The sequence below is a fragment of the Acanthisitta chloris genome, unplaced genomic scaffold (assembly GCF_000695815.1).
Source record: "Acanthisitta chloris isolate BGI_N310 unplaced genomic scaffold, ASM69581v1 scaffold32814, whole genome shotgun sequence".
NCBI classification, from domain to species: Eukaryota; Metazoa; Chordata; class Aves; order Passeriformes; family Acanthisittidae; genus Acanthisitta; species Acanthisitta chloris.
Genome location: NW_008671510.1, coordinates 5,312 through 29,970, shown reverse-complemented (window position 1 = coordinate 29,970; position 24,659 = coordinate 5,312). Strand labels below are relative to the sequence as shown.

The 24,659-nt window shown below is 36.6% G+C and overlaps 1 protein-coding gene across 1 annotated transcript; it reads left to right on the top strand.

Annotated features, from left to right (window-relative positions):
* Positions 1-2,496: 2,496 nt before the first annotated feature.
* Positions 2,497-24,353, top strand: LOC103801708 (A-kinase anchor protein 7 isoform gamma-like; the record flags this gene model as incomplete). Its single annotated transcript, XM_009074130.1, has 6 exons — positions 2,497-2,646; positions 3,646-3,791; positions 8,552-8,688; positions 13,712-13,872; positions 22,517-22,629; positions 24,348-24,353. Coding segments are annotated over 6 exons (713 nt in total), but the record flags the coding sequence as incomplete, so codon positions are not given.
* Between the last annotated feature and the right edge of the window lie 306 nt (positions 24,354-24,659).

Below are 24,659 nucleotides of genomic sequence, written 5' to 3'. Positions count from 1 at the left end.
CGCGGTCCCCGCGGCGCTGCGGGCCCGGCCCGGCCGAGGGCAGAGGGAGGTTTCCCGGCAGGGGCTGTGGAGAACTTCTCAGCCTGACCGTGGGCCGTGCTGCTCTTCCCTGCCTGTCCCGCTCGCTCCCGGGCCTTGGGGTCAGTGCCGCGTCCGACCTGGCTGAATACTAAACCTATCAATTTTTCTCTATGAAGTTTTATCGCTATTCTTTTTTTTTTCTAGTTCTCTGCGTAAATACTAATGCCAGAGGTTCAGCATGCTCAGAGAGTAAGACCATCTCTGTCTACAGCAGCTCTCAGTTAAACCATCTCCAAAAGATCCCGTTTTTAATTAAAAATATGAAATTAATCCTATTAAGCACATAATCATTCAAAGCCAGGTTGGATGAGGCCTTGAGCCTAGTGGGAGGTGACCCTGCCCATTTGGGAGGGTTTGGGACTAGATGATCTGTAAGGTCCATTCTAACCCCTAAAATTCAGTGGGTCTATGATAATGAACACAAAACAGAGCTTGGAGACTTAATCTCACTGTGATCTATGATGTTTGTCTGTCAAATAATAGATTATTTTATCTGCAACTATAACTGGGTATGGAGAGAAGGTGTTTGGGAACAGAGTGCAATCAGATATATTTTGCTACTTTTGTGTTCTTTACGAGCTAGGTGTATCATAATTTATTTTTTTTCCTGCAGGAACAGATGGCAAATGCTGGTGAAGATCAGCAGCCACTTAAACAAATACAAAAAAGGGAATAATGTATACACCTGTTCCCATATGAAATTCAGGCTAATATAATTAAGCATGCAATTAAGTACAAAGAGTTTATATAACAGCTTGATGGTCAAGGAGTTCCTGTGGAAGCTGGTTATATTGCTCTAGGTCTCAGATTATCATTGTTATGTCAAGAATTTTTTAAATACCCTGTTTTCAGATTGTTGTAGTGACTAGAGTGAAACCTACTTGTCAGTTTCATGGATCTCTGTCTTGTCCTTCACTTGGAGGTCTCTTTGAATCCAGGGTGGTTGTTTATTGTATCCTTGTGGGTCACCAGCAACAATCTGTTTTGTGTGAGCTTTACTTTAATCTAAATGTTACATAATCATTTTATTATTGCTTTAACATCTGTTTGTTATGCATAGTGCTCTATTGTCTACAGGGGGAACAAGCAACAAATCTAAATACTTTGTTTCCTTTGAATAGCCTCGGGGATACGGTTAGGTGTCAGACTATAACTGCAGAATGATTTATGCCTCCCTACTTTAGCCTGGAGTGAATTAGCATTTAATCTGGTTGTTCTTTTAGCTTCTCTTCCCTCGCATATAGTGATAGTGCAAGAAACATTCCAGGGGGTGATAATCACCCAGATTGGGCCTGGAATATCGATTTTATATGTGTAGCCTTGCATGTCACAAAAACAGAGTATGCACTTTTGCTGCTGAATTTTCCTCTTGGGCCAGATTTGGGCTATCTACACTGGTCATAAGAGGAGCTTTGAAAGTGTGTTGTCTCCAGTAATGAACTGCCCTGGGATAAACTGCAATTCTGACATAAGGCTTCTTCCACTACAGTAATCCCATTGTGGAGTTGTCCTAAAAGAGTATTGCTGGGTGCCTGGTTATATGCACAGTTTTTGCTCCTAAAGAAGATTTTACTTTTTCTCTTTTTTAAAGTATAACTTAATATTCCAATATTACAATTTACTGATGCAGAAACATGAAGCAGACATAAGGAAGTGACTGACTAAACTTATGTTTAGTTAGTACTTAGTTGGGGAAAAACACATTTTAAAACACTTGTTAGTGGAGCTTATTCTGTCATTGTGGTATTACTCTGAGTTAGAACTTCATGTATATCATTGTACCTGCAAGGTGTGTTTTGATTTATATTGATTGTTTTTTCTTAAATACTAAAAGTCAGTTATTAGAACTAGTTCAGATCATTGCTGTCTATAACAAGCTACACTGGTGAGAGATGCAGGAACAGAATAATCATCTCATTCCTGAATGATGTAGTCAGCTGAGAACTCTTTGTTACATGTAGAATGGTAGGATTCTCTTCCTGGTTCTTCATGCCTCCTTTTCAGTGTGTTTACAGTGGAATTAATTTGCCAGTGTTTGTCTGCACTGAATTCCATGTGCCATTGCTGTTATCTAAAGTGAACTTTATGTGATGTCTGAAGACTATTTTTTTAAATGCTCAATTATAAGTATCTTTTTTTTTGCATGTAGTGGCATTTACTTGGAACCAAACAAGACTTTAAGTTATTAAAATATAGAAGGCTGAACTCCTTTTTTTTGCTATTCCACATCAAGTGTTAAAATATTGTCACATACATGCTGACAAGAAGGAAAAACAGGATCCTTAAAGGGGTAATATGTCAATATTTATTTGCTGATAATTAGAGAAAAGTATACTTGGTATGTTGCTTGTGTATAATGTCTCTTAGTTTATATCAAAAACTAAGTGTCAGTGTGTTATTTAAAATATATTACAGATGGGCTGGAAAATGTACAGCAAGAGAAAATCTTTCAAGAGAATGAGAAAAAGACACAACAGAGAGAAGAGACATGTGCTGCCAATTCAGTAGACTCTCTAATGGCAGAAATGCCATTTGTTGACACAGATATTGAAGATGAATGTGCTAGTAAGTACATTAAACAAAAGTAGTATGAAAGCATGTCTGTGCTTTCATCCTGCACTCACTTCTTGATCCTGCCTGTTGGCATGTACAAGTGGGCTGTGCACATGGAACAGTCTCCCTGAAAACAGGATTCAGTCCAGAGCATCTCTGATTAGTCCTGCAAACACTTGAGCATATTGCAGATTTCCCATTTTGTGATCCATTGCAGTAGTGTCACAGAATAAAGACATTTTGTATGTCAGTTCACATTGCTGTATATGAGCTTCTCAAGTGATGGATTTTATGAGCTCTCAGTATGAGTATTCCCAGCTGTGGGGCTAGAAGTACACCTCTGATTGGACAGTGGATGTTTGCAGCCTGGTCAGGGTATGGATATGTGTCAGGCCAGATGATGGGAGAGGGTCTGTAAAGGTTCAAGGAAATAAGCTGAGAGAAAAACAAATTATGTACAAAGGAAGAATTGAGGACATACACTTTTCTTTCACTGTATTGAAAGTTGCCTTTGGGAAAGGAGGAGGCAGTAGATCTGTCAGGGATTAAGTTTTATTCTGAGCTGGTTTTAGTCCTTCAGCTATAGGTTGGCCGGCCTTACTCTACTACAACTTTTTTGTTTAACAGTCCTATGCATTGCTGTGGTTTAGGTCCCAAAATGCAGCATGCATGGGATTTTTGAAACTTAATATTGGCCCTTTTGCTCTAAAGTCACACTCATGTTCAAGTGTGGACAATTTGCAGGCCTGTTGCACTGCAGCATATGTTGGCTAAGTGAAACAGTCGTTTGGAAGCTGTATATCTATGTTAGCAGCTTATGCAGCCTGCTTAGAGGTGTAGGCTGTTAGTGCAAGTATGATACTTAATTCAGGCTGGAGTAGAGTCCCAGTCAGACAGTTCAGAGCATGGGCACATCAGATGAGTGGGAAGACATGCTCCAGCTCCTGGTGGCATGATATTGAGTATCTTTGTTCCGTCTGTATGCTGAAAGTAATTTTTTTTTCTCTTCAGTGTGTGCAACCTCTGAAATAAATATTAAAAAGAAAAGAAAGAGGACTACTGGAGGGGAAAGTGAAGAAGGCATTGAGAGAAAGAAGAAAAAGAATAAACAGTATCAGCCGAATTATTTCATTTCTCTTCCAATTACCAATCCAGAGGTGATATTCTTTTATATACTAATTATAGTAATTTTGGTATAATCAGAATTACTTCAACAGCTGCATGTGTTTATAAAAAGAACAGTGTTTGATATTGTGCAAAACAGTATTTTTCAGGTATTTTAAAGGAACATTAGCAGCCTATTCAAAGAGTAACCTTACATAACGTTTTTGTGAATAAGATTACTTATCTGGAAAAGACTAGAGGAAAAATATTTATCTTTTGATTCAGTTTGTCAGTCTTACGGATTTCACATTCTTTTGACTGAAGCTGGCTGAAACTCTCCCTCTGTACTGTTACAGGATTGCTTGTTTTGTTGTTCATTTAGAATAAGGGAGAGAGACATTCCCATTTAATTTAAAAGGAAAATCTCTAGCAATATTTTTAGCTTTCCGTATAGATAGGAATTTATATTTGGATCTGTTGCTGTTTTAATTTGGCAGTTTGCAGTTTAACATTTCCCAGTAAAACTGGTCATCTTACTTAAAATTCACACATTTATTGTTTTAGTGAGAAGTTCTTCAAATGGATTCTAGAAGTGCAGAGAGCTCTTTAAGAAAATGTATTTTCTTACTGTTAGCATGAGTTGTCTCACTTAGGCAGTAGATGAGAATGATTTCTGATGACAGGCTCTTGGTTATCTCTGGTACATCTTTGATACCTCTTGTGTCTGAAACAAGGAAAGGTGGTGCGTTATGTTTTGAAAGTTGAGCCCAACAGTTTAACACCATTTGCAAATTTGTTTGGGTTTTTTCTTCATATCAGGAATGATCTCAGGTGAATTTTAACTCCGCCTGCATCAGTACTATCTGTTCTCTGAGAAAGCGAAAGGAGAGTAAGAGAATATGTAGGTTTAAAAATTACAGTGCAGTCTTTGATTTTTCAAAACATAGGACACGGAGAAAAGATTGTAAAGGTTGGTTTTGTACTGTTCGGGATACCCTGACACAAATATTGTGGGATATCTTTTGTGCCACCTTATTCTGAAATATCTTTTCCTCCTGTCTGTTCCATGATTTAACAAGTACGAGAACAATGTAGGGGTTATATAATCTGATAATTGAGAATTCCTGTTCATGGTTGTTACTGTGTTCACTGGCTGGTTAGAAAGGTTTAACTATGCATGGTTTTTTATATGTCGTGTGTTTTAGTGTCATGTAATTTATAGAGGTAAAGAAACAATTCTTTAAATCAAATCTCAGAGCATTTGGGGATTCCTGGACTTTGCTAGAAAGTTTTGTTTATACTTGCCTTACAGGTAGAATTTTTCTGAAAGTAGAAAATACGTGTTGGAATTTGTATAAGCAACATTAGCCAGAATTTAGACAACTGGTTTCTTGATAGCCAGAGGGAATGTGGTAATTGCTGGTAGTATTTCAGTTAATAATGAGAGACCTTTATTTTTTTTAAGATCTGATTTTATTCCAGTGAAGCATTTTAGGCATTACTACTCTTTTTTCTTATTTTACATAGGTATTTAAGCTTTACACTGGGAGCCATTTTGTAATAAGGGATATTTCTGAAACATTTCATGAAGTGTTCCTCTTGGAAATTGAAGAGTTTCCTTGTTTTCATTTTAATTATGTTTTGAATCTTCAGAAATGAAATGTGTTGTTCCATTAATTTTGAATTTATACTGAACTTTGCATTATTACGTGTGCAAAGATAGTTAAATTATTATTTAGATTATCATTGTATCCTTTTCTGTTTGTCTTTTCTTTTGAAGTTGTGACTTACGTGATGTGTTACCACTTGGTAGGTTAGCCTGTCAGGGTCCTCCAGCTTGATTATAATCATAATTGATCTGTTAAATCTTTAAAGCTTGAAGTCTTTATATTTGTTTACTAGTAGTATCCTTGCAATAAGCAAAACTGTGTTATTCGGTTACTCTTCAGAATAACATATTCCAAGTAATGGGAGAGGGGACCTGGAATTCAGTATTTCAGGCTTTTTTTGAGCATTTTTTAAAGAAATTCAGAGGGAAGGATTGTTGAGTATGATCTGCCTTCAAACATTTCTTCTAATGAAGTTAGGCAATCTCAGGTGAAATAGTCACCATGATAGCAGCTGAAATATAAATCTTTGTAAGGTAATGTAAACAGGTTAAATAGCAATTTAAAGTTTTTATTTATGCAGTGGGTCACCACTTGTTATACAGCATTGGAAGAAGAGTCTTATTTTGCTTAATTAAAATTCAGCACACTCAAAATGTTAATTGTACCTTAGATTTATTGGAGAAAATGGAACAAATCTGAAATTATGATATGCATTGTAATGGCTCTCCTGTTCTACAGCTGTTGTCTTACATTTTGATCACATAACTTTGGGGAAAATATCTTACAAGTAAATTTCTGAAATTCTGAAAAACATACCTTTTTTTCTTGTTTCCAAACAGTGTAGATTGTGAAGAGCATTGTCACTTACCCAAAAAGAACATGCTCAGTTTTCTTTCTATTTTACATTATCCAAAAGTCAGGTTTTTTCATACTTTCTTAGTGGGCTCAAGCAACAATTTGTCTCTGGAGCTGCTAACTCGCCATCTTTGGACTTAATTCTGTTCCCAAGCTGTGTTATTTATTAGGTTTTTAGCTTGGTTTCCTAATGGAGTCTATACAGGCGTTAGCCTGTTTGCTCTGTTAAAACTCCACTGGGTGTTTGTGAGTTTTGAACCTGCTGTGAGTTTTCAACCTGGTGTCCAACTTTGGATCACAAAATTGACCTCTCAGAGGTCGTAAGTTCCTACAATTTTTGTGTAGTTGGTGCTTGCGTAAAAGAGAGAGCCTTGAAAGAACATCCTTGTGTGGAAGACTGTAGTGTGTGTGTGGCAATTGCCTGTTCTTCTAGACCTGCCAGCTCTTGTATGAGCATCTGCCTGGTTGTTAGCCTGTCAGCCCTGTGCAGCATGTGCTGTTTCCTGCCCAAGCCAGAACTGAATATATGAGGGAGCTGGTGGTGGTTTAGGACTAGAGCAGAAAAGGACCTGGAAGTACTACTGAAGGAAACTATATGGGTGAGGGGATGTGGGGTATTGGCTGCTAATCTAACTGCTGAATACCATTGATCTCTCAGAGCTGGGATAGTTTTACTGCTATGATAACACAGTTCCACACCTGACTTCTGTACTCCAAAGGGCTTGTACACTTGCATGTATGGGTTTCCTTTGCCCGCTCACAGGTGCAAATTAAATTTAGAAGTAATAGTTGAAAACGGATCAAAATTGTAATTAATGTGATAGTTTATTTCTTTTTGAGTTTTGTTTCTTTTTTTTCTTTATTGAGATACCTGCATTTGCTGTAGTTTATAAACTTATATAATTATTCAGTCAATTCATTGTAATTACCAGGGATTACATTTAACAGTTCATTGCTTAAATGTGGGTTAAATTTCTCCTATATCTGAGACAATAAAAGTGTTATTTACCCATTCTGACATATGAAGGAAGGTGATCTTATTACAACATGATTTACGATCAAAATGTTGGTGGTATTTTCTTCATATGTCTTGCACTACCTAAGACACTTGTGGTTTTGTAGATGCTGTATCACCTTGTTCTGGCAATGGGCTTTTATCTTCCCTTCTCTTCCTCACCCTCCCTAGTATTGGTTCCTTTGACTTATAATTTGGGTTTATTTACATGACACTACTAGATATCTATGACACATTACGTAAAACTTCTGCATGGCAAAACTCATCTTAGGAAATTCGGTCCAAAAAACACTGAACCCTCCCATTAGATGTGGGTTTTTCTAGGAAATGTATGTGTTACTTAGGATTAATAGAACTACCAAAATATATCAAGTCTTTTTTTTTCTCAACCTAAGAGCTACTTGTGCTTTTCTTGTAAAAGTCAGTATGTACATTTGTGAAGAATTCACCACTGAATTTCGAATAAATGAACCACAAAAAAATCAAGTTGACGTTTTCTACATGCTTCTTAGACTTTATACACCAAAGCTGATTCATCTGTAATGTCTTTGCTTGCCATGCTTTAAGAAATAACTTGTTTTGTCAGATGGTTGCGGTTATTGGATTTGATTTAATTTCCACTAACACACTCAAGAATTGTCGCAGGTTTTTGATGTTCTGGTTTTCAAGTCCCTGCAATATAACTAGCATAATGGCAAGCACAGTAAGCATTTTTGATACATTTATAGTACATATATAGAAATAATTTTCTGTGAAGAAAATGTAATTCAAATAATTTTAAAGAGAAAGACTGCTGAAGTTAGAACGGCATAGATGTTGTATGGAAATTCATGAAAATAGTATATAAATTATATATTTATTGGACAGTATAATCAGAATTGTAAGTTGAATATCCCTGCAAATTATTTACTGAATATTCCTGTTTTGTATGTGCCCAGTCTTGCAAAGATTCTTTCTTTTTTCAGTCATTTGTCTGCACATACTAACATACAACTTTAGCAAAGTGGGCAGAGGAATTTCTTGAAGAACCCTCTTGTTGGCGTTACTGGCACTGTAAAACTGGCTGATCACAATTTGCTTCAGCAGTTTATCATACTTATGGAAGGAAACTCCTATTAAGATGTGATGGGGAGTGCCCAGGGATTTATTAATCACTCTCTTTATACTCAGTTTGGGATCACCTAACACAGTTTTGGCAGAGGATAACACTTTCTTCTGCTAGAATGGTTTTTCCATAAACGTTTGATTTCAGTTTCTGTGCTCTCTTGTCTCTTGCATGATGGGATACAGTAATTGTAATGGCTAACTGTTGTTTCTGTGTCTTTCTTCGCAGATTACTGGCAATATTCAGGCTGTCCAAAATGCAATAATACAACAGGATCAAAGACTTTCCAAAGCAATGGTTCGCTCTGGCTCGTTGCATGTCACCATGTTAGTGATGCATTTATCCAATGAAGAAGAAATTAGCATGTAGGTATTTGGTGGTAAATTCAGTATATACTAGTATTTTTGCTGGAGGAGTTCACATAAAGACTAGAAGGGTTAACTGATGCTTATCTTTGCAATATGTTGCCTTAAATTGCTAGGGTTGTTGATCATTTACTTCATGTTATTTTAAAAATGCTAATCTTAATTTAGCCATTTTCATAACTTATGGTATTCATAACAAAGTATGTGTTTTTCCCTTGCATTTTTCTTACTGTGTGCTGAATGTGCATGCACAAATCTCATGTTTGCTGAAGTAATTATTTTAAAACAATGTTTTGATATGGGGGACACTGAACAGATGAACAGGGAAGTTTTCAGAATTTCATAGCTTAGCAAATGTTAGGAGCCAAATTACTGATTGTCACTGAAAGATTTTAATGAAACAAACCTTAGCTCCAAGCTAATGCCTCATGCAGTTTCAGGGTTTTTTTTAATGCCACTAAATCAATGTATTATACTAAAAATTTAAGTGCACTAAAAGAAAGGTGGTAGTACACCTTATCAAAAACATAAGTTTTGTGAGGGGAATTTTTTATATATGTTGTGCTGCTATCTGACAAACCTACTCTAATGTACAAATTCAGTGGTTAGCACAAAGATGTTCAGACTTTTAAGTCTGTCTATACAGCCATAATTGATGAATGTTCATAATAATAATTCATGTGTCTATCTAATTTGCCTTGAAATGAAAACATGTATTGTACTTTATAGTCCTGCTTTACACAGACTTTGTGAACAGTTTCTGATTAGATGTGGTGCCCTGTAGCACCACCAGCATTGTGGTGTCTCTATATAAGCACATTATAATTGCAGAATTGAGATCGCAAACACTTTGGTAGCTGTAACAGAGTATTATGTAAAATACTGGTAAATGGCCTACTGATATTGTCTGAACATCTGAGAATCCTCTGTTGCTTATGTGTAAATATTGTAGTGAATTGCTAAGGAATCAAAATTTATCAGATCTTTATATTTCTGTGAAACAGAAGCCTCATGGTTTCATCTCCCCCAGATGAGTTCCTTCAGGGGTCCTCTGACATGTATATACATACATGTCTCTATATACATCTTACTGATTTTTCTCTACTGTGTTATTAGGCATGTGGTCCATATACTCCGTAATGTCTCACAGTGTCTCACAGTAAGCACAGTGAGACATTGCTTTGGTTATGGCAATAGAGTTACAAAATAATGTGTCTAGTAAGTGTGTGATGAATAATTTTGTTCCCCAAAAAAATTTGGTTTGTCTGTTAAAGTGCAAATTGCTCTGAAGAAAGCTAGAATCCAAGATAGAATGTAGGAACCACATGGTAGCCAAGGACATGCGTCTAAGTGTTTTGGCTAAAAACATTTGACATTCCTCAAAATAATGAGATCAGTGTATCAGTTACCTTGCTTGTTTTTCACACTTGTTTCCTTGAATGCTATATCCTTGAGGCCTCTTACCTCTCCTGTGAAGATGCAAATCTGTCAGTGTCTTCACCTCCAACAGTCTGATCTAAAGGGAGAGAAACAGCCAGAACAGAGAATAGAAAGGCAAGCAAAGGATACTGCATCTGCTGGTCCCCCTTTCATGTGCCTTCTGTTTCCTGGAGTAGGCACACTGTGATAGCACCTGAAAATGGGTGAGAACAACCACCAACTGTTTGTGTGAGACTTGTTTTTGAAATGGTTTGAAGTATGAACTTTTCTAAAAGAGAATGTGAGAAGGTATCTCAAAGGCAAATACACGTCCTCATGTTTTGTTGGAGCCCGAAACTGTATACCAAAACAAATAGTCTCAAATTCATCTGCTGCTCAGGTCCTTCTCAGCTTTCACTGTCTGACTGCCACCCAAGCACTGACTTACAGAGTTCTTCTCTGCCTCTCCCAGCAGAACTCCACAGTCCAGGCACTCAGGACTGTCCTCTAGTCAGCAGCAGCTTCCTCAGAGATTCACCCCTTCCCTGCCCAGATGCCTCCTATAGGTTTCTAGCTCAGCTATCTTCAGGTATTCTAGATTGCATTCTCTTTTATATGGGATTTTTTAAAAAAAATTTTCATAACCAATGTTTTCTGTTTAATCTTCTGGGAGAACTCGAAGAGTGAAAGGCTGGATTTTCCTTTCTTTGCTTCACCAATTTTTGGTAGGAGGTTAATGGAGAGAAACCAAGATCCAGGCTGGCAAAAAGAACCTGTGTGTAATGTAGGGTGAGAGCAATCTGTCAAACAAAGTGCAGCTAGTCAGCTGTGTGTTTGAGAGTTCACAGATCCTTAGGTTTGGATCCATTAAGTTACTTAGATATCTACAGTTTTTCAACTGTGTTTGCACAATAGTGCCTCTGTCTATACAGAAATGAAATGTGTTGAATGCTATTTGAAGTCAAAATGCGTGATAAGAATGTGCTAAACATAACATTCAATTCGACACAAAGCCCTTTGTATGGTATTTTAGTGCGTACAGCTTTCACCCTGAAAATGGAAGATCTGTATGCTAGGCCTCTCTTTCTCAAGGAATCCAGACCTGTGAGCTTCCTCACTGATTGACTGTGCTCTAGCCCTCATGAATACACTTTACGTCTCTTTCTGTAGGACTGTATGAAGTCAAGAATGTGAGATTTTGAAACCAGAGAGAAAGCAAGCAAGAGTCATGACAGGACTCCCTTCAAGCAAAGGAGTTCTAATCCATGCTAACTGTATGCATAGTCTTGGGATCAGGTACTAGAAATCAGGATGTTGCCTTCATTACAAGGTTATAGTGTCAAGTTTTTCTTGCTTGTTTTCTGTCAAAGACTCTGTGAATCTCACGTTTTCATTACAAATCAGAGAGCTGAAAGAATTCAGTTTGGCTTTTTTGCAAGATTGCTTTTTGTAGCAAGTAATCAAAATTAACAACTCAAATTTCTAAACGGAAACTGCGTGTATTTTAAGTGTTATAATATTTACATTACAACAATATAGGAAGACAACAGGCACTATTTCTAGTGCGTATTTACATAGAATATGCTGTTAAATTATTTTTATTATTTTATTATTATTATTTTTTCAATTTTTTTTTTCACTTTGGAGCTAAATGCTTGTGAACTTTTGATACCTCTATGGGTTAGTTGCACTGAGCATAACTACTAGTTGGCATTGTAAATACTATTTGGTATGGAATAACAAGAAAATACCACTGTTGTGTTTTTTGCTGTTGATTTCGGTAGAAATGTTTGTCTTTGTGAATTACTCTTACGAAGCAGTTGTTAGACATTATAAAGTGATTGATAGAATACAAAACCCAAAATATGCTAGACTGAGATGGCAACTATTTTTCTAAATATTTTAGTGTTTGTAATATTATATGTAAAAGAAAAAATAGAACTAAGCCTGCAATGCCACAGTGCTGAACTGAAAACACACTGCACTGTTTGAATTGACCTTTCACAGAGCTCATCAGGTAGAGTTGAGCTGGTCAGTGAGTTCTGCAGCACACCCTATGGAATGGAAATAAAAATCTTTGTTCAGCTGTGGAGCAGAGGCTTTCCAGGACTGTGTACCAGTTCTCAGATGTAAGAAATCCAAGAGTGGGTTTTAGATACATGTGTGGTTCACTACTTGAAAGCCCACTGCAAGCTTGACTCAGTGTATTTGAAATACCTGTACTTGTTTTGGAACAATTTTCAGGTTCATGTCAGTAAATAAATCTACACATGATTATGTGTGAAGTGATCTGACAGGTATAACCAGTATTAGATCATGTGTCTGAAAGGCCTCGAAGTGTAGCACATAGGGAAGACACAGGAATAGGCTTGTCTAACTGTGATAAAAGGTAAGTGACAGAATATATTCAAAGAAAAATATCTTTGCCAGGGAACAAGTAATGACATTGTTGTTTAAAGTGGTTTTATAGGAGCTAAAGTACTTGTAGGTTGTAGATTAAAGCCCTATAAAAAGACCACAGGAAGACTCTATCAATCAAAGATATTTTGTCATGTAATCAACCTTAATGTCTTTCTTTACCTGGCCTAGGTTGCAATTTAAATGCATAGTTCTCATCCAGAGTTCATCTTGTTAAACACAATGGAGACGTGTGTACAGCTGCTTGTAACTGTACAGGCTGAAATAATATAACTTGGCCTACTTTAGAAATGATGGTGATGGCCTTCATCCAGCTGGGACAGGTGGTGAGAAACGCTCTCCTGAGCGTTTTTAACCTATCACTGCCATCTAGTGTTGCTGCAGGCAGCGTTGCTTTAGGGGCAGGAGGACATTCAGCTTCGCGAATGTAAAACTCTGACCATGTCAGAGATCTTTTAGAATGCACCAAGAATGTTTGCGTAGTTCGTTTAGCATTTGAATCACTTCAAGTGCAGGTCAAAACAAATATTTCGTGTAATTGTACTTACACTTGATGTGGCTAATTAAAATGATTAAAAGGTTACTAGGCTTGTACCTGTTTCTTGAGGTGTGTGTATGTCTCTTAGCTCTTATGGAAAGTCAGCAGCAATTTAGATAGTACTTCCTTTAATAACAGTTCTCAATGAGTTGTAATTTCAGTATTATTTTATAATTATATGTGTAATGTCACCTCTGTTTAAATAAACCTCTGTTTATAATATTAACTAACATTTAAATGAAACAGAGTCTTAGAGAATTCAATTGACCTCTGAGGAGAGGAAAAAAGTTAATTTAAGAATGGAAAACTAAATACTTTTTCAAATAAGCATTTATTTAAATGGGATGCACAAAGTAATAGAGACACTATCATCTGGTTACCTTGAGGACTGAGATAAACTCTTTTAAGGAATTACACTTGCTGCTATGTCTGTCTTATTATTGCTAGTTTTATAGCACAGTGTATGAACCACTTTACCTTTATAAAATAGCAATAATACTTCTGACTGTATTGGTAGGAAGTAGTGTGAAATTGCCTGAGTAGATAACAAATGGATACTAATAAAACTTTGCTACATTTTTGATATAATGATTGATAGCAATGCAAACAGTATAAATACATTTGACATATTTTCTTTCTTCTTGACAGAGCAGTTGGTGCTCTTTCAGACAGCAAGGTTTTTGTAGAAGATCTCCTGAAAGGAAAAACAGTAGATTTGTCTTTTCAAGGAATTGATCACTTCAGAAATGAAGTTGGATTTGTGAAGTTGGCAGACAATGATCATACAGCTGTACTTTCGGAAATAGCAGGTACAACTTGTCAATCTCGTTTAAGTGCTTTAAAGACTTTTTGACAACCTAAATGAGAATGGGGCACGAAGATAAGTTGATGCTAATGTTGTCAACATTAATTTACCTTTAACAGCTGCAAAGACTACTTACTGAATTTCCTAGCATACTTTGCATAGTTCAAAAGGATATTAATGAATTACAGACAGTACTGTTCTCTGATATGTAAAAACCATAGTGCAGATTTGTAGATGGGATGTAGAGACTCCATGCTATCTTGTTTTGGTCCAAGTTTTTTAGCTGTCTATGAGTCTGCACTTAAACTATGTTGTTTACAGATATTAAATAGAAATGCTCAGAGAACAGTAGTGTCTGTAATTCATTGGTGTCCTTTAAAACTATCCCGACAATTCCAACTATTTCTTGGAAAGACTCTTTGCACGAGTTTTTCAGTATTGATGAATTATCTTTTGTGCTCTGAGGAATGTGAGGTCACACCATTTTTTAATAGAGTAATAACCCATATAGGACATTTTGCAGAGTAGCAAAGACTGCTGCTGTCACATTGCCTCTCTGCAGTCCAGGACAAAGCAAAAGATTGAAAAAGTCTTTATTAATACAGTGCTTTCTCTAGCAATTCATAAGTTTAGTTTATGAAGTGCCTTTAGAAAAATTTTAGTATTTTTTAACTTACATTTTAAAGAAAGGTTGACTAGAAGACTCTGAGCTTTTCAGCTTACTACATTGCTTATGCTGTTACTGGGCAATGCTTTATTATTTTATGCAGACCTTGATAAATATTTCTCATGTTCAGTATGGTAGAAATTGAATAATTTTTTCAGTTCCAGAGAGGTTTCAGTGGTCAAATAATCCCATACTTGCTTCAAAGGTTGAATCTACCAAGTATTTCTTCACTTCTTTGGATGATAGGCTTCCCCATCCTTGTCTTTGAGTTTGTCTGTAGATTTCTTTTGAAGGCAACAGAATGTTGTGTGTGTGCTGTTTTATAAACAGTGAGATAATTCATAAACTCTATTCCCTTTCAGTACTTCCTGTGAGAGGGTTGAATGGTTTGTTAGTGACAGTAACCTTTGATTTTGAGAAGTTTATAGTTAAGAGCTCCAAAATAAATGAAGTTGCTAGACATGGAGAGACAAATATCTTTTAACTATAGGAAATGAAGGAGTTTGCTATGAGTGATTCTCTACACGTGTTAGACTAGTGAATCTGGTTAGAACCAGATTTTGGTCAGAACTAGCCAAGTAGAGATGAGATCAGATTTCAGTCTTTGTTTTTCAATTTGTCATGCCTTCCTTATAGACAAATATTATAGTCAAATTTAGCAAACAAGCAAAGCTATGTTTTCTTTGTAAAGTAAAACTACTGAAACTGGTGAGCATTCTTTGCTTATATTAGAACTAGAGCTGTGTATTATTGTTTTCACTTAACACTGCTGTTTGTTAAAAATGTTTCTTATTTCAGTGCTTACTTTTGCCAACTCATGGACTTAGGCCTGTCATTCAGTCTCTATATTTATACAGTGATGTTTGTTTCATCTGACTTTAGCTCTGAAACAGGGCAGGGGGATGAACACTACCAGAAGAAAATTGTAAAATGACTGAAAACGTTAAATGGGTATGACTATTTTAACATTTCTTGTCATAAGTGTAACTTCTGAAGTCCTGCTGATTTCAGAGTATCTTTTTGTGCATTTTGGAAGTTCTGATATTCTTTCACAAAAGGTAGCCTATAATTCATGAAAGCAAATTCAGATTTTGTATTGATGCTTGTGCCAGAAGAAAAATAATTTAGGTCTGTAATTATGTAACACTGAACATGATAGAAGTGTATTTCAAAAGTGAACTTAGTTACATATGAAATTGTTGGAAAGGCTAGGTATGAGTAGGAAGAAAATGAATACATTAAATAGCTTCTATGTATGTCTTTATTAGATTAAATTGCAAATAATTTAGTGTAAAAATAATCATCAAAATAGGTAATTTCTTATTACACAAATGTCCTTCAGAACAGTGCAGTTTGGATATGAAGCAATACTGAACAAAGGAATCTATCTGAACTCTGCAAAATCAGTTAGGTAAACAAGAGAGTCCTTAGGATTCTCCTCACTCTCCCTAGCACATCACATGTGTAATTCCTTTAACAGAAGAGTACACTTACTGAGTTAATTGCACAACAGTTTAGTTTGCATGCAGTGGTTGCAAAACATTAGCAGACAATCCTCTAAGGGCCACCCCTACTGAAGGTGTTGCATTTTGGTGAAAAGACCATGTACTTTTTGGGCTCTTGACACAGTAAATACACCTTCTAATATAGAGAGCCCTATCAGCAGAAATGTGCCATTGAGTTTATTTCCTGTAATACATTTGATACATTAATTCAAAACAGGCTGTATGTCAAAGTATTTCTGCTCTGTGGATAGTAATCTGAATACACAAGTTTAGAGAGCTGCATGAGAGAATATTGGAGAAAAAACTCTTTTCTGTTGGGCTGCCATTGTCAGGTCTGTGTGAAGATTGCTTCAGCTCTTTGTATATGCTGCTATGAGGTTATGTATGTTTGATGAAAGTTACTTGTCACAAATTTATTCTGGTTCCTAGTGCAGATTTCCTGTGTTATAACTTGTGTTCCTTGAAAACTGCTATTTTAAAGCTAATGGTGGCAGAAAGAAAAAAAAAAAAACAGTATTGCCTGCAGGATGCTAATCATTCTGTTGTTGTCCATGGAACAGTAAAAAGAGATCACTTATGCAGCTGGTTTGAATTTTTGCAAGACCTCAGTTTAGTTTATTAAAAATAGTACTTCAAAGAATTACTTCTGGTTTGCTGCTTCAAGATTATATTTGGTTTCTGCTCTGAGGTGAATTTTGACATCATGTGTTATTTTGTGTTATACATGAAAGTTGAAGGAGAAATATTGATAATACAGGCAAGAAAAAATACATGAAGTTAAATTAGCTTCTTGCAAGAGCCCATGTAGTTAAATAAATTATATGGAAATTTGTTTGATAGTAATAACATCTGAATGTGGTAAGTGCATGTCTGCTAGTACCAATGTAAGTGTAAGTTTGCCAGAGACAAAAGTCCAGGAAAAGCAGAACTGGTCTGAATCTTCTGTTTGTTGTGATTTGCTAGTTATTTCCCAACAATCCATTAAAAGACATTAGCATCATATAATTATCTACCAGGATAGTGCTAAAGTGTTATGACAGAAGTTTGAGGAGTATTTTAATCACTCTTTGTCCAAGTCTTGTTAGAAATTCTGCACTAACAGTGATGCTACAGAATATTTGAAGGACTGTTGTGGTTTAACCCCAGACACCAAATAAGCCCCACACAGCCACTTGTCCACCCTCCCCCAGTGGGATGGAGGAGAGAATCAGAAGAGTAAGAGTGAGAAAACTCTTGGATCAAGAAAAGAAAGTTTAATGCATAAAACAAAAGCTGTGCACACACAAGCAAAGCAAAACAAGGAATTCATTCACCACTTCCCATGGGCAGACAGGTGATCAGCCATCTCTGGGAGAGCAGGTCTCCATCACACATAATGGTGACTTGGGAAGACAAATACCATCACTCCAAACATCCCCCCCTTCCTCCTTCTTCCCCCAGCTCTGTATTCTGGGCATGATGCCATATGGTCTGGAATATCCCTCTGGTCAGTTGGGGTCAGCTGTCCCAGCTGTGTCCTCTCCCAGCTCCTTGTGCACCCCCAGCCTCCTCGCTGGAGGGGTGGGGTGAGGTGCAGAAAAGGCCTTGGCTCTGTGCATGTATTGCTCACCAGTAACTAAAACATCTCTGTTATCAACCCTGTTTCCAGCACAAGTCCAAAATATAGCCCTATACTAGCTAGTGTGAAAACCATTAACTCTACCCCAGTGAAAGCCAGAATTTGGAAAGGTTAATGGACTGTTTGGCTTTGATTTTTATTTTGATAATTATATTATAAGTGCTGTTTGAAGGTGATAGAAGTGAATAAGTGGATCCTGTTGTTTTACTTGCAGAATTTGCAGATTTTGGGTTTATGGATTAATAATGCATGTTATGGTCTGACCATGAGAGGGAGCTTGTATTTCATGAATAGAAGAGTTATTCTCCTGTTTATAGAGATAAATATTTAATTTCCTTTTGGCCCTTTGTTTTTAAGAAATGTTGATTTGTTGGCTTAAATATTTTAATACAGCTAGGACTGCACTAGACAGACATGCAGTATACCTAATTAGTCATTAACTTTAGTTTTATATAAATGACATTAGGTCTAATGTCACTAAACTGATTTTCTAGCAGTCCACACTAGAGAGGGAGAGAAATGGAAAGCAAGTCATACTGCCCATCCTCTTCTCTAGGTACATTACAGCTTTACTCAAGCATAAGCTTACATTGCCACCATACCAAAGCAATCCCTTTTGTTATGCTGAGGAATTGTGCAGCCACATGGTGTATTCAGCTGTGGTTTAATTAACGTTTTTACCTTTGCCAGCTGATTTTTAACCTATTCAGTTTGTCAGTGCAGTTTACTGTATAGCCACATAAGTGTTGGCACGAAAGGTAGGAGCAGTGGCAGGTATGGGCCTGGAGGGGAGCAGTCTGTTTTGACAAGGATGGTAGTTTATGAACGTGTTTAAAGATAAGGAAACCACACATTTAGTGTCTGTTTTAGGGTGAATTGCATTGCCCTGAATTCAGACAGCCTAGGGAAATAGTTTAATTCAATTAATTTAGTTAGTTTACTTTAGTTACAGATGGCTCAAGCTAAGAAAAATGAATTTTGCGTTGTCAGTTACATGCTGAAAAAATTGGCAACTTAAAGCTGTTGTATTTTTCTATTAAAACAGATGTGTACAAAGTGAACAAAAAGCTTCTGGTCCAAATTGCTAACAGTGGCATTGAAAATGTACTGCTGCAACAGGTTTTCTTGTAGTCCATGTGCCATTAGTTATAGCCCTTACTCATGTGTGTAGCAGAACATTACTGGGCTGTATAGAAACTTGACTGATTCACAGCAAGAAGAGCAGCATGCTCTAAAGTTGGGAGTGGCAGTGTTCTGCAGTCATAAGGATATAATTCTCAGCAAATATATACATGCTCTATTCTGTGATTAATATCTAATCTAATACAGGAAATATTTGAATGGATAGAAGCCAGGAAAAATATGCAAGTTTTATCAAGAAGTCCTACTTAAGTTTCTATTTCAGTCTAGCACTTTGAGCCTTCACATTGTCATTGTCTTGTAAGGCTTAGGTTACGTATTGGCATCTCTGTGCAAAGTGGGGATTGCTTTGTCCAGTTCATCCTACTTTATTAATAAGCACATCTTTCTTCTGTATCCATGTGTGGTGATGGAAAAACAGAGCAGCCCCTGCATACTCCTGATGTGTGTTTGAAATAACAATTTAGGCTGCTGATGTATGATAGTGGTATGGTACAGTGACAACTTGCTGCAGCAAGGCCTAACTTCTGTATAACCAAGTAGCAGTTGGGAAATTGGCTTGACTCTGTTTTACTCTTTGGTACATCTCTTAAAGAAACCTAAGGACTTAATAATTTTAATGTGGCTTGACATGATAGTTAGAATTTTAAGTTATCTATGCTCAGCTTTCCTTCAATTCCAAGTGTAAAGTCAAAAGAATTTTCAATAAAGAGACAGAATACTGTTCTAAATTTTAAACCTGTAAACTGGAGGAACATGGTTTAGAGACAAGCAGAAATTAATAGTCTGGAAGAAAACATACATATGCAGCAGTTTTCCATATCCAGTGAAATCTTGGTAAAGAAGATGGCCATTTGTATTATGGGATATGGCTCAACATGCAGTTTTTCTATGAATCATTCTGTATTGATCTAGCTGTTGGATTTTTGAACTCTTCCAGTATATAGTGGTTCTGAGTAAGCTTCATATATAACATTTCCATTCTAATTATGGGGAAAGTGTTGTCTAATGGATTCAGCTGCATTCAGTGTAAGAGTGGCAGATGACATTCAGTAATTTCGACATTATGAAGATAAGGTACAAAATGGTATTACAGAGCACTTCATGCTGCATGAAAGATGGTCTGAAAGCTGTCCAAAAATTTGTTCCAGGAAGTCATTGAGCTTCTAAAAATAGCTTTAACATTTCTAGGGTATACTTTGATCTGCAAACATTGGTCAGCCTGAGGCTAATAAGGGAAAACATGTATCTTGCTTGATTTTTCAGTCTAGGTAGGAATGATAATGCCTGGAGAAGTGGTGAGGTGTCCTCATTTGTTAGGGTGTTATCTGTTGATATTTCTTGTCACTGGCCTCTAATATCTTTCAGTTCAGGCAATCCCTATCGTTAACTTCTGTGTATTTTCCAGTCTACAAATCCACTTTCATGCTGTCCCACAGGCCTGGAACTTTCACTTGCCCACAGCATCCATATGTCCATCCTAATTTCTTTGAAATCCCTTCTTGTAGACACTTCTTCAAAGACCTGCATGGGTATTAATAGTATTACATTATCTTTTAACCTTCCTGTGCTTTCTCTAGTTTCTTTTTTCCCTCTCCATCTACACAGATTTCTTTTTATTTTTGTTATCTTTGGAGAAGGAAACATTGTGCTCTTTATGTTCATAAGTCAGCTTAACCACTAAATACTACACTTTCCATACATGTCAAATTCTGCAAAACTGGGGCTATCTGTAGTACTAGCAAGCGTGCCAGTGTCTTGAGCTTGTGATGCTTAATAAGACTATGCCATGGCAAAGCTGTGTTAGAAGTCTGATGGCTGTGAGAACATGTGCGGACACACACACAAACCTGTTTAACTGAAAACTGCAGTCTCTGTAGTTACACTTCCTGTCCTCTGACCCAGTTTTTCATTATGTTTTTACTTGATTAGAATTGCCAGGTATGAAGGAAAGGGGAATTTTGAAAGATAAATAGAACAGATGTCAAACAAAGCTATTTAGCACAGAACACAGACACACAGGCCACCTGGTCAATGTTCAGCAGTGTAAAGTGCCCAACTGTCCCACCAAATGCCCCACACATTCTTATGTGTGTGGTTAGTCTGCCCTGTTGAGAATCCTGGGTTTAGAGTCCTGTGATCAGGTGCACATTGACAAACCTCTGGTCTGATACTAAGCTCCTACTGGAGTTAGGAGGGGACACCTGTAGAGGCGCAAGTCCTCATCAGCACAGATCCTAATTGCAGAGTGGGAGCTAAGACTGCAAGACATAAGATGTGATGGCAGAAAGAATTGGAGCTTTTAGAGGGGGGAAAAAAAAAAAGACTACTATCCACAAGGCTGAGTCAGAATATCACAGGGTAGTGTAAACCTGATTTTGGCAAGACTCACCCTTTGCTGGAACATCAAAGTCAATGAGTCTGCAAATGCTGCAGTTCAAAGAACCAAGCACAGAACCAGAAAATGACTTTGTTACAGATAACTTTCAGTTTTAAATAACTGTAAGATTTTATTAGCTTAGTAACACCAGAACAGAAGCAGCTGTTGGATGCTTGGAAGTACATGCACACCATAACTAAATCGACCTATTTGAACTTCCATATCTCAGTTTGAAGAAGCAGCAAACGTATTTGTATCCTTCTGCTTTGATATGTTATTCCATCATTCATCAGCATTTGTGTGCACAGCTGCTCAGTAGCTTAGTGCGGATTCAGTGTAAATTTAGAAATGTTTCCCACAGACACAATTTGAAATAACACAAGTAGGTGAGCTGTACATTTGTATAGATACATAGCTATAGATATGTAGTAACTCTGTAGCTCTAGGTATATAGATGTATAGATGTAGACACATAGATCTATACATCTGTATAGCAGTTGTATTTCTATATACATCCATGGGATGAAGGGGGAAGAGAGAGGATAAGGGCACAAACTGGAACACAGGAGGGTCCCTCTGAACATCAGGAAATACTTTTTCACTGTGAGGGTGATCAAGCACTGGCACAACTTGCCCACAGAAGTTGTGGAGTCTCCATCCTTGGGGATGTGAAAAACCCACCCAGACATAGTGCTGGGCAGCCTGCACTAGTTGGTCCTGCTTGAGCAGGGAGGTTGGACTAGATGACTTCTGGAAGTCACTTCCCACATCAACCATTGTGACAGGCTATTTTCAGCATCTGCCATAGTAATAGGACCCCAATTACCATTGTGTAAAAACCTCACAAGTTTTAATCTGGTGGTCCTTTCAGCATCCTGTGAGAATAAAAAGTTGGGCTAATTCTTCTCTTGTAAAATTACCAAATTTAGGTAACAGAACTCACCACAGAGTAGTGTTTTTGAAGAGAGACAGTTCAGTTACATACTCAAGAGTTTTCCTAAAGTTTCCAGAACTTCCAGTGAGAGTGACTCCTGAACAGTGCTAATGCTAAGTTGCTATATTAATAGCAAAATCAGACAGCATGGACAGCTTTCTAATAGCCATTATTTTAGTAAAGCCAAATTTGCATCCTATATTAACTGCAAATATAAAACCATTTTCACATGAAGTAATATGTACCTTTGAAGGTAACTAGGAATCTTCCTGCCTTTTAGTACTCATCATCTTGTTTCTTCCATGTGAAGCAGCTGTGACTCAAATTACAGTGGAAAGCACATTTTTAAGCATTCTATTATGTACTATCTTTGTACCTCTACACTTTTCTCCCTCCCCCCCCAGAGGCCATGAAGAAGATATTTCAAGGAAAGGGGATCTTGGCAGGAGAAGAAAGAGCTTTTAAACCACATCTGACCTTCATGAAGTTATCAAAATCAACACAGCTACGTAAGCAGGTGAGTTCACATTTCGTGTAGATCAGTAGCAATCTAGAGTTTAATTTGGAGGGGCACAAAGGTGTTGCTTATGCAATAGCATCGTAATTTCTACTTTGTAACCAGCAAGAGGTAAGACTTTAAAATCCTTCTTTTTCTAAGAAAAAATAATTAGTGAATCTACTGTATGAACAGTAGTTCTGTACTGTAGGTTACCACTCTTGATATTCTCAGTATAGTAATATTATGGTCTGTTTCTCTAGTGAAATGAGACAAGACCAAAGGATAAAAGTACTTGTTGAAAATTACAGAATCATGATTAGGGTGTAAATTGTATGCATGCAGTGTGTTTGCACAGCTTTATCACTGCATAGGAGAAAATGAGCAAATAAGCAGTGGAATTTATAACTGGATTATGCATAGTGGGCAGACTGTCAGTTCCCTCTGCTGAGTATGCTTTGGAGAATTTCAGAGTAGTAAGGAAACACATCTATATTCTCTCTTGCAGGCAGTTATTTCTTGCCTATTTATTAGCTTTTATTTTTAGACAAAACACATGAAAATAGGTTGTAACTGTGTTGATAAATATAGATAATCAATACTAGTGTACCTATTTTTTAATTTCTGATTAATTTAACAGTAATACTGTACTATATTATTTAACATAAGGTATATGTCAATAAAATTTTTGTAATGACATTGTATAGAATGTTTTAAATGATCTTTTCATATGGACTAGGAAAACAAATTTCTGGAAAAAAATAGCAATTAAATACATAATATTAATATCTAAGTTATTTTTTCCTTAATAGAGGGCATTAAGGAAAAATACTTTAAAATTTAATTAGGAATAGCTCTAAAAATGCTGAAGGTGCACATTTTAATTGAGCAGTATTCTGAAATCAGTAGGGAGAAGGCAGTGAGATTTGAGATACCTCAAGAAGCTTCAAGGGCACACATACTTGCTCTAAAACAGAAATAAGGACTGAACCACAGGATGTAGGTGGCATATTAAAGATACTAAATTTGTAAGCTCACATAAGCATTTGCTTGTATGAACAGTTGTTTTCTTAAATCACTCATTTTAAAAATCCACAGCTATTCTAGAGCATCAGCTGATCAGTAATGTAACTGTTTGGTTAAAACAGAGACAATCAGGGTGGGTTTTGACATTTGGTTTCTTGGTTGGTTTTTGGTTGATTGTTTGTTTCATTTACATGTATCTACCTTCCATGAACTATTAGCCAGGATGCATATTTTCTGTGTTCTGATATTCACTGCTGCTGACAGAACTAGGTCAATGTCATTCCAAATCATCTTCCTTAGTCCTCCATAATGCTGGATAATGCATATGGTATTCTAAAGATATACTGTGTAGAGAGATACTGTGTATTAAAAATCTGTACATTTTTCTCTGCTAATTCAGTGTCAGGGATAAGCATCAGCCTTCTCTATAATTTTTTGTTTCATGGGGTCCATGCATCTATTGAGATAGTTTTGGTTTTATGCATTTACTGAAAACAGTAAATAAAAACATGAAGCATAAAAGGAGTAATTATTTCATAGAACATTTTAATACAATATCTAATTGCATGTTCAGTTCATACAACAGTATGAAAAGCAAGAAAGGGAGAGTGGATGAAGATGACATGAGAAAGCATATAAAAGCAAATAGTACTAAAGATGTTGAGTACAGTTCACAGCTGTAGCTTTATAATTATATTAATTTACTTTTTTAGATGTAAGTTTCCTTACTCAAAGCAATATTCTGTTAAGTCACTCTCCTCACAATGACATCTAAATTCCACCAAAGTTATCTTTTGGGAAAAAAGAAATAATCTGTTTTTTAAACCTTAGTATAGCTGCAGGCATTTTGAAATGCATGTGTTCTGAAAAGATTTTAGCTCTTCCAAAGTTAAAATTATATTTACAAAGCAGAGAGTTTGAGAATTCAGAACTAGTAAAGGTCTCAATAAATCAGCTTTCCACTTGGAAGGCACAACATCAAGCTAAAAATGGTATATGCAAAAAACTTGGAAACAGATATTAAT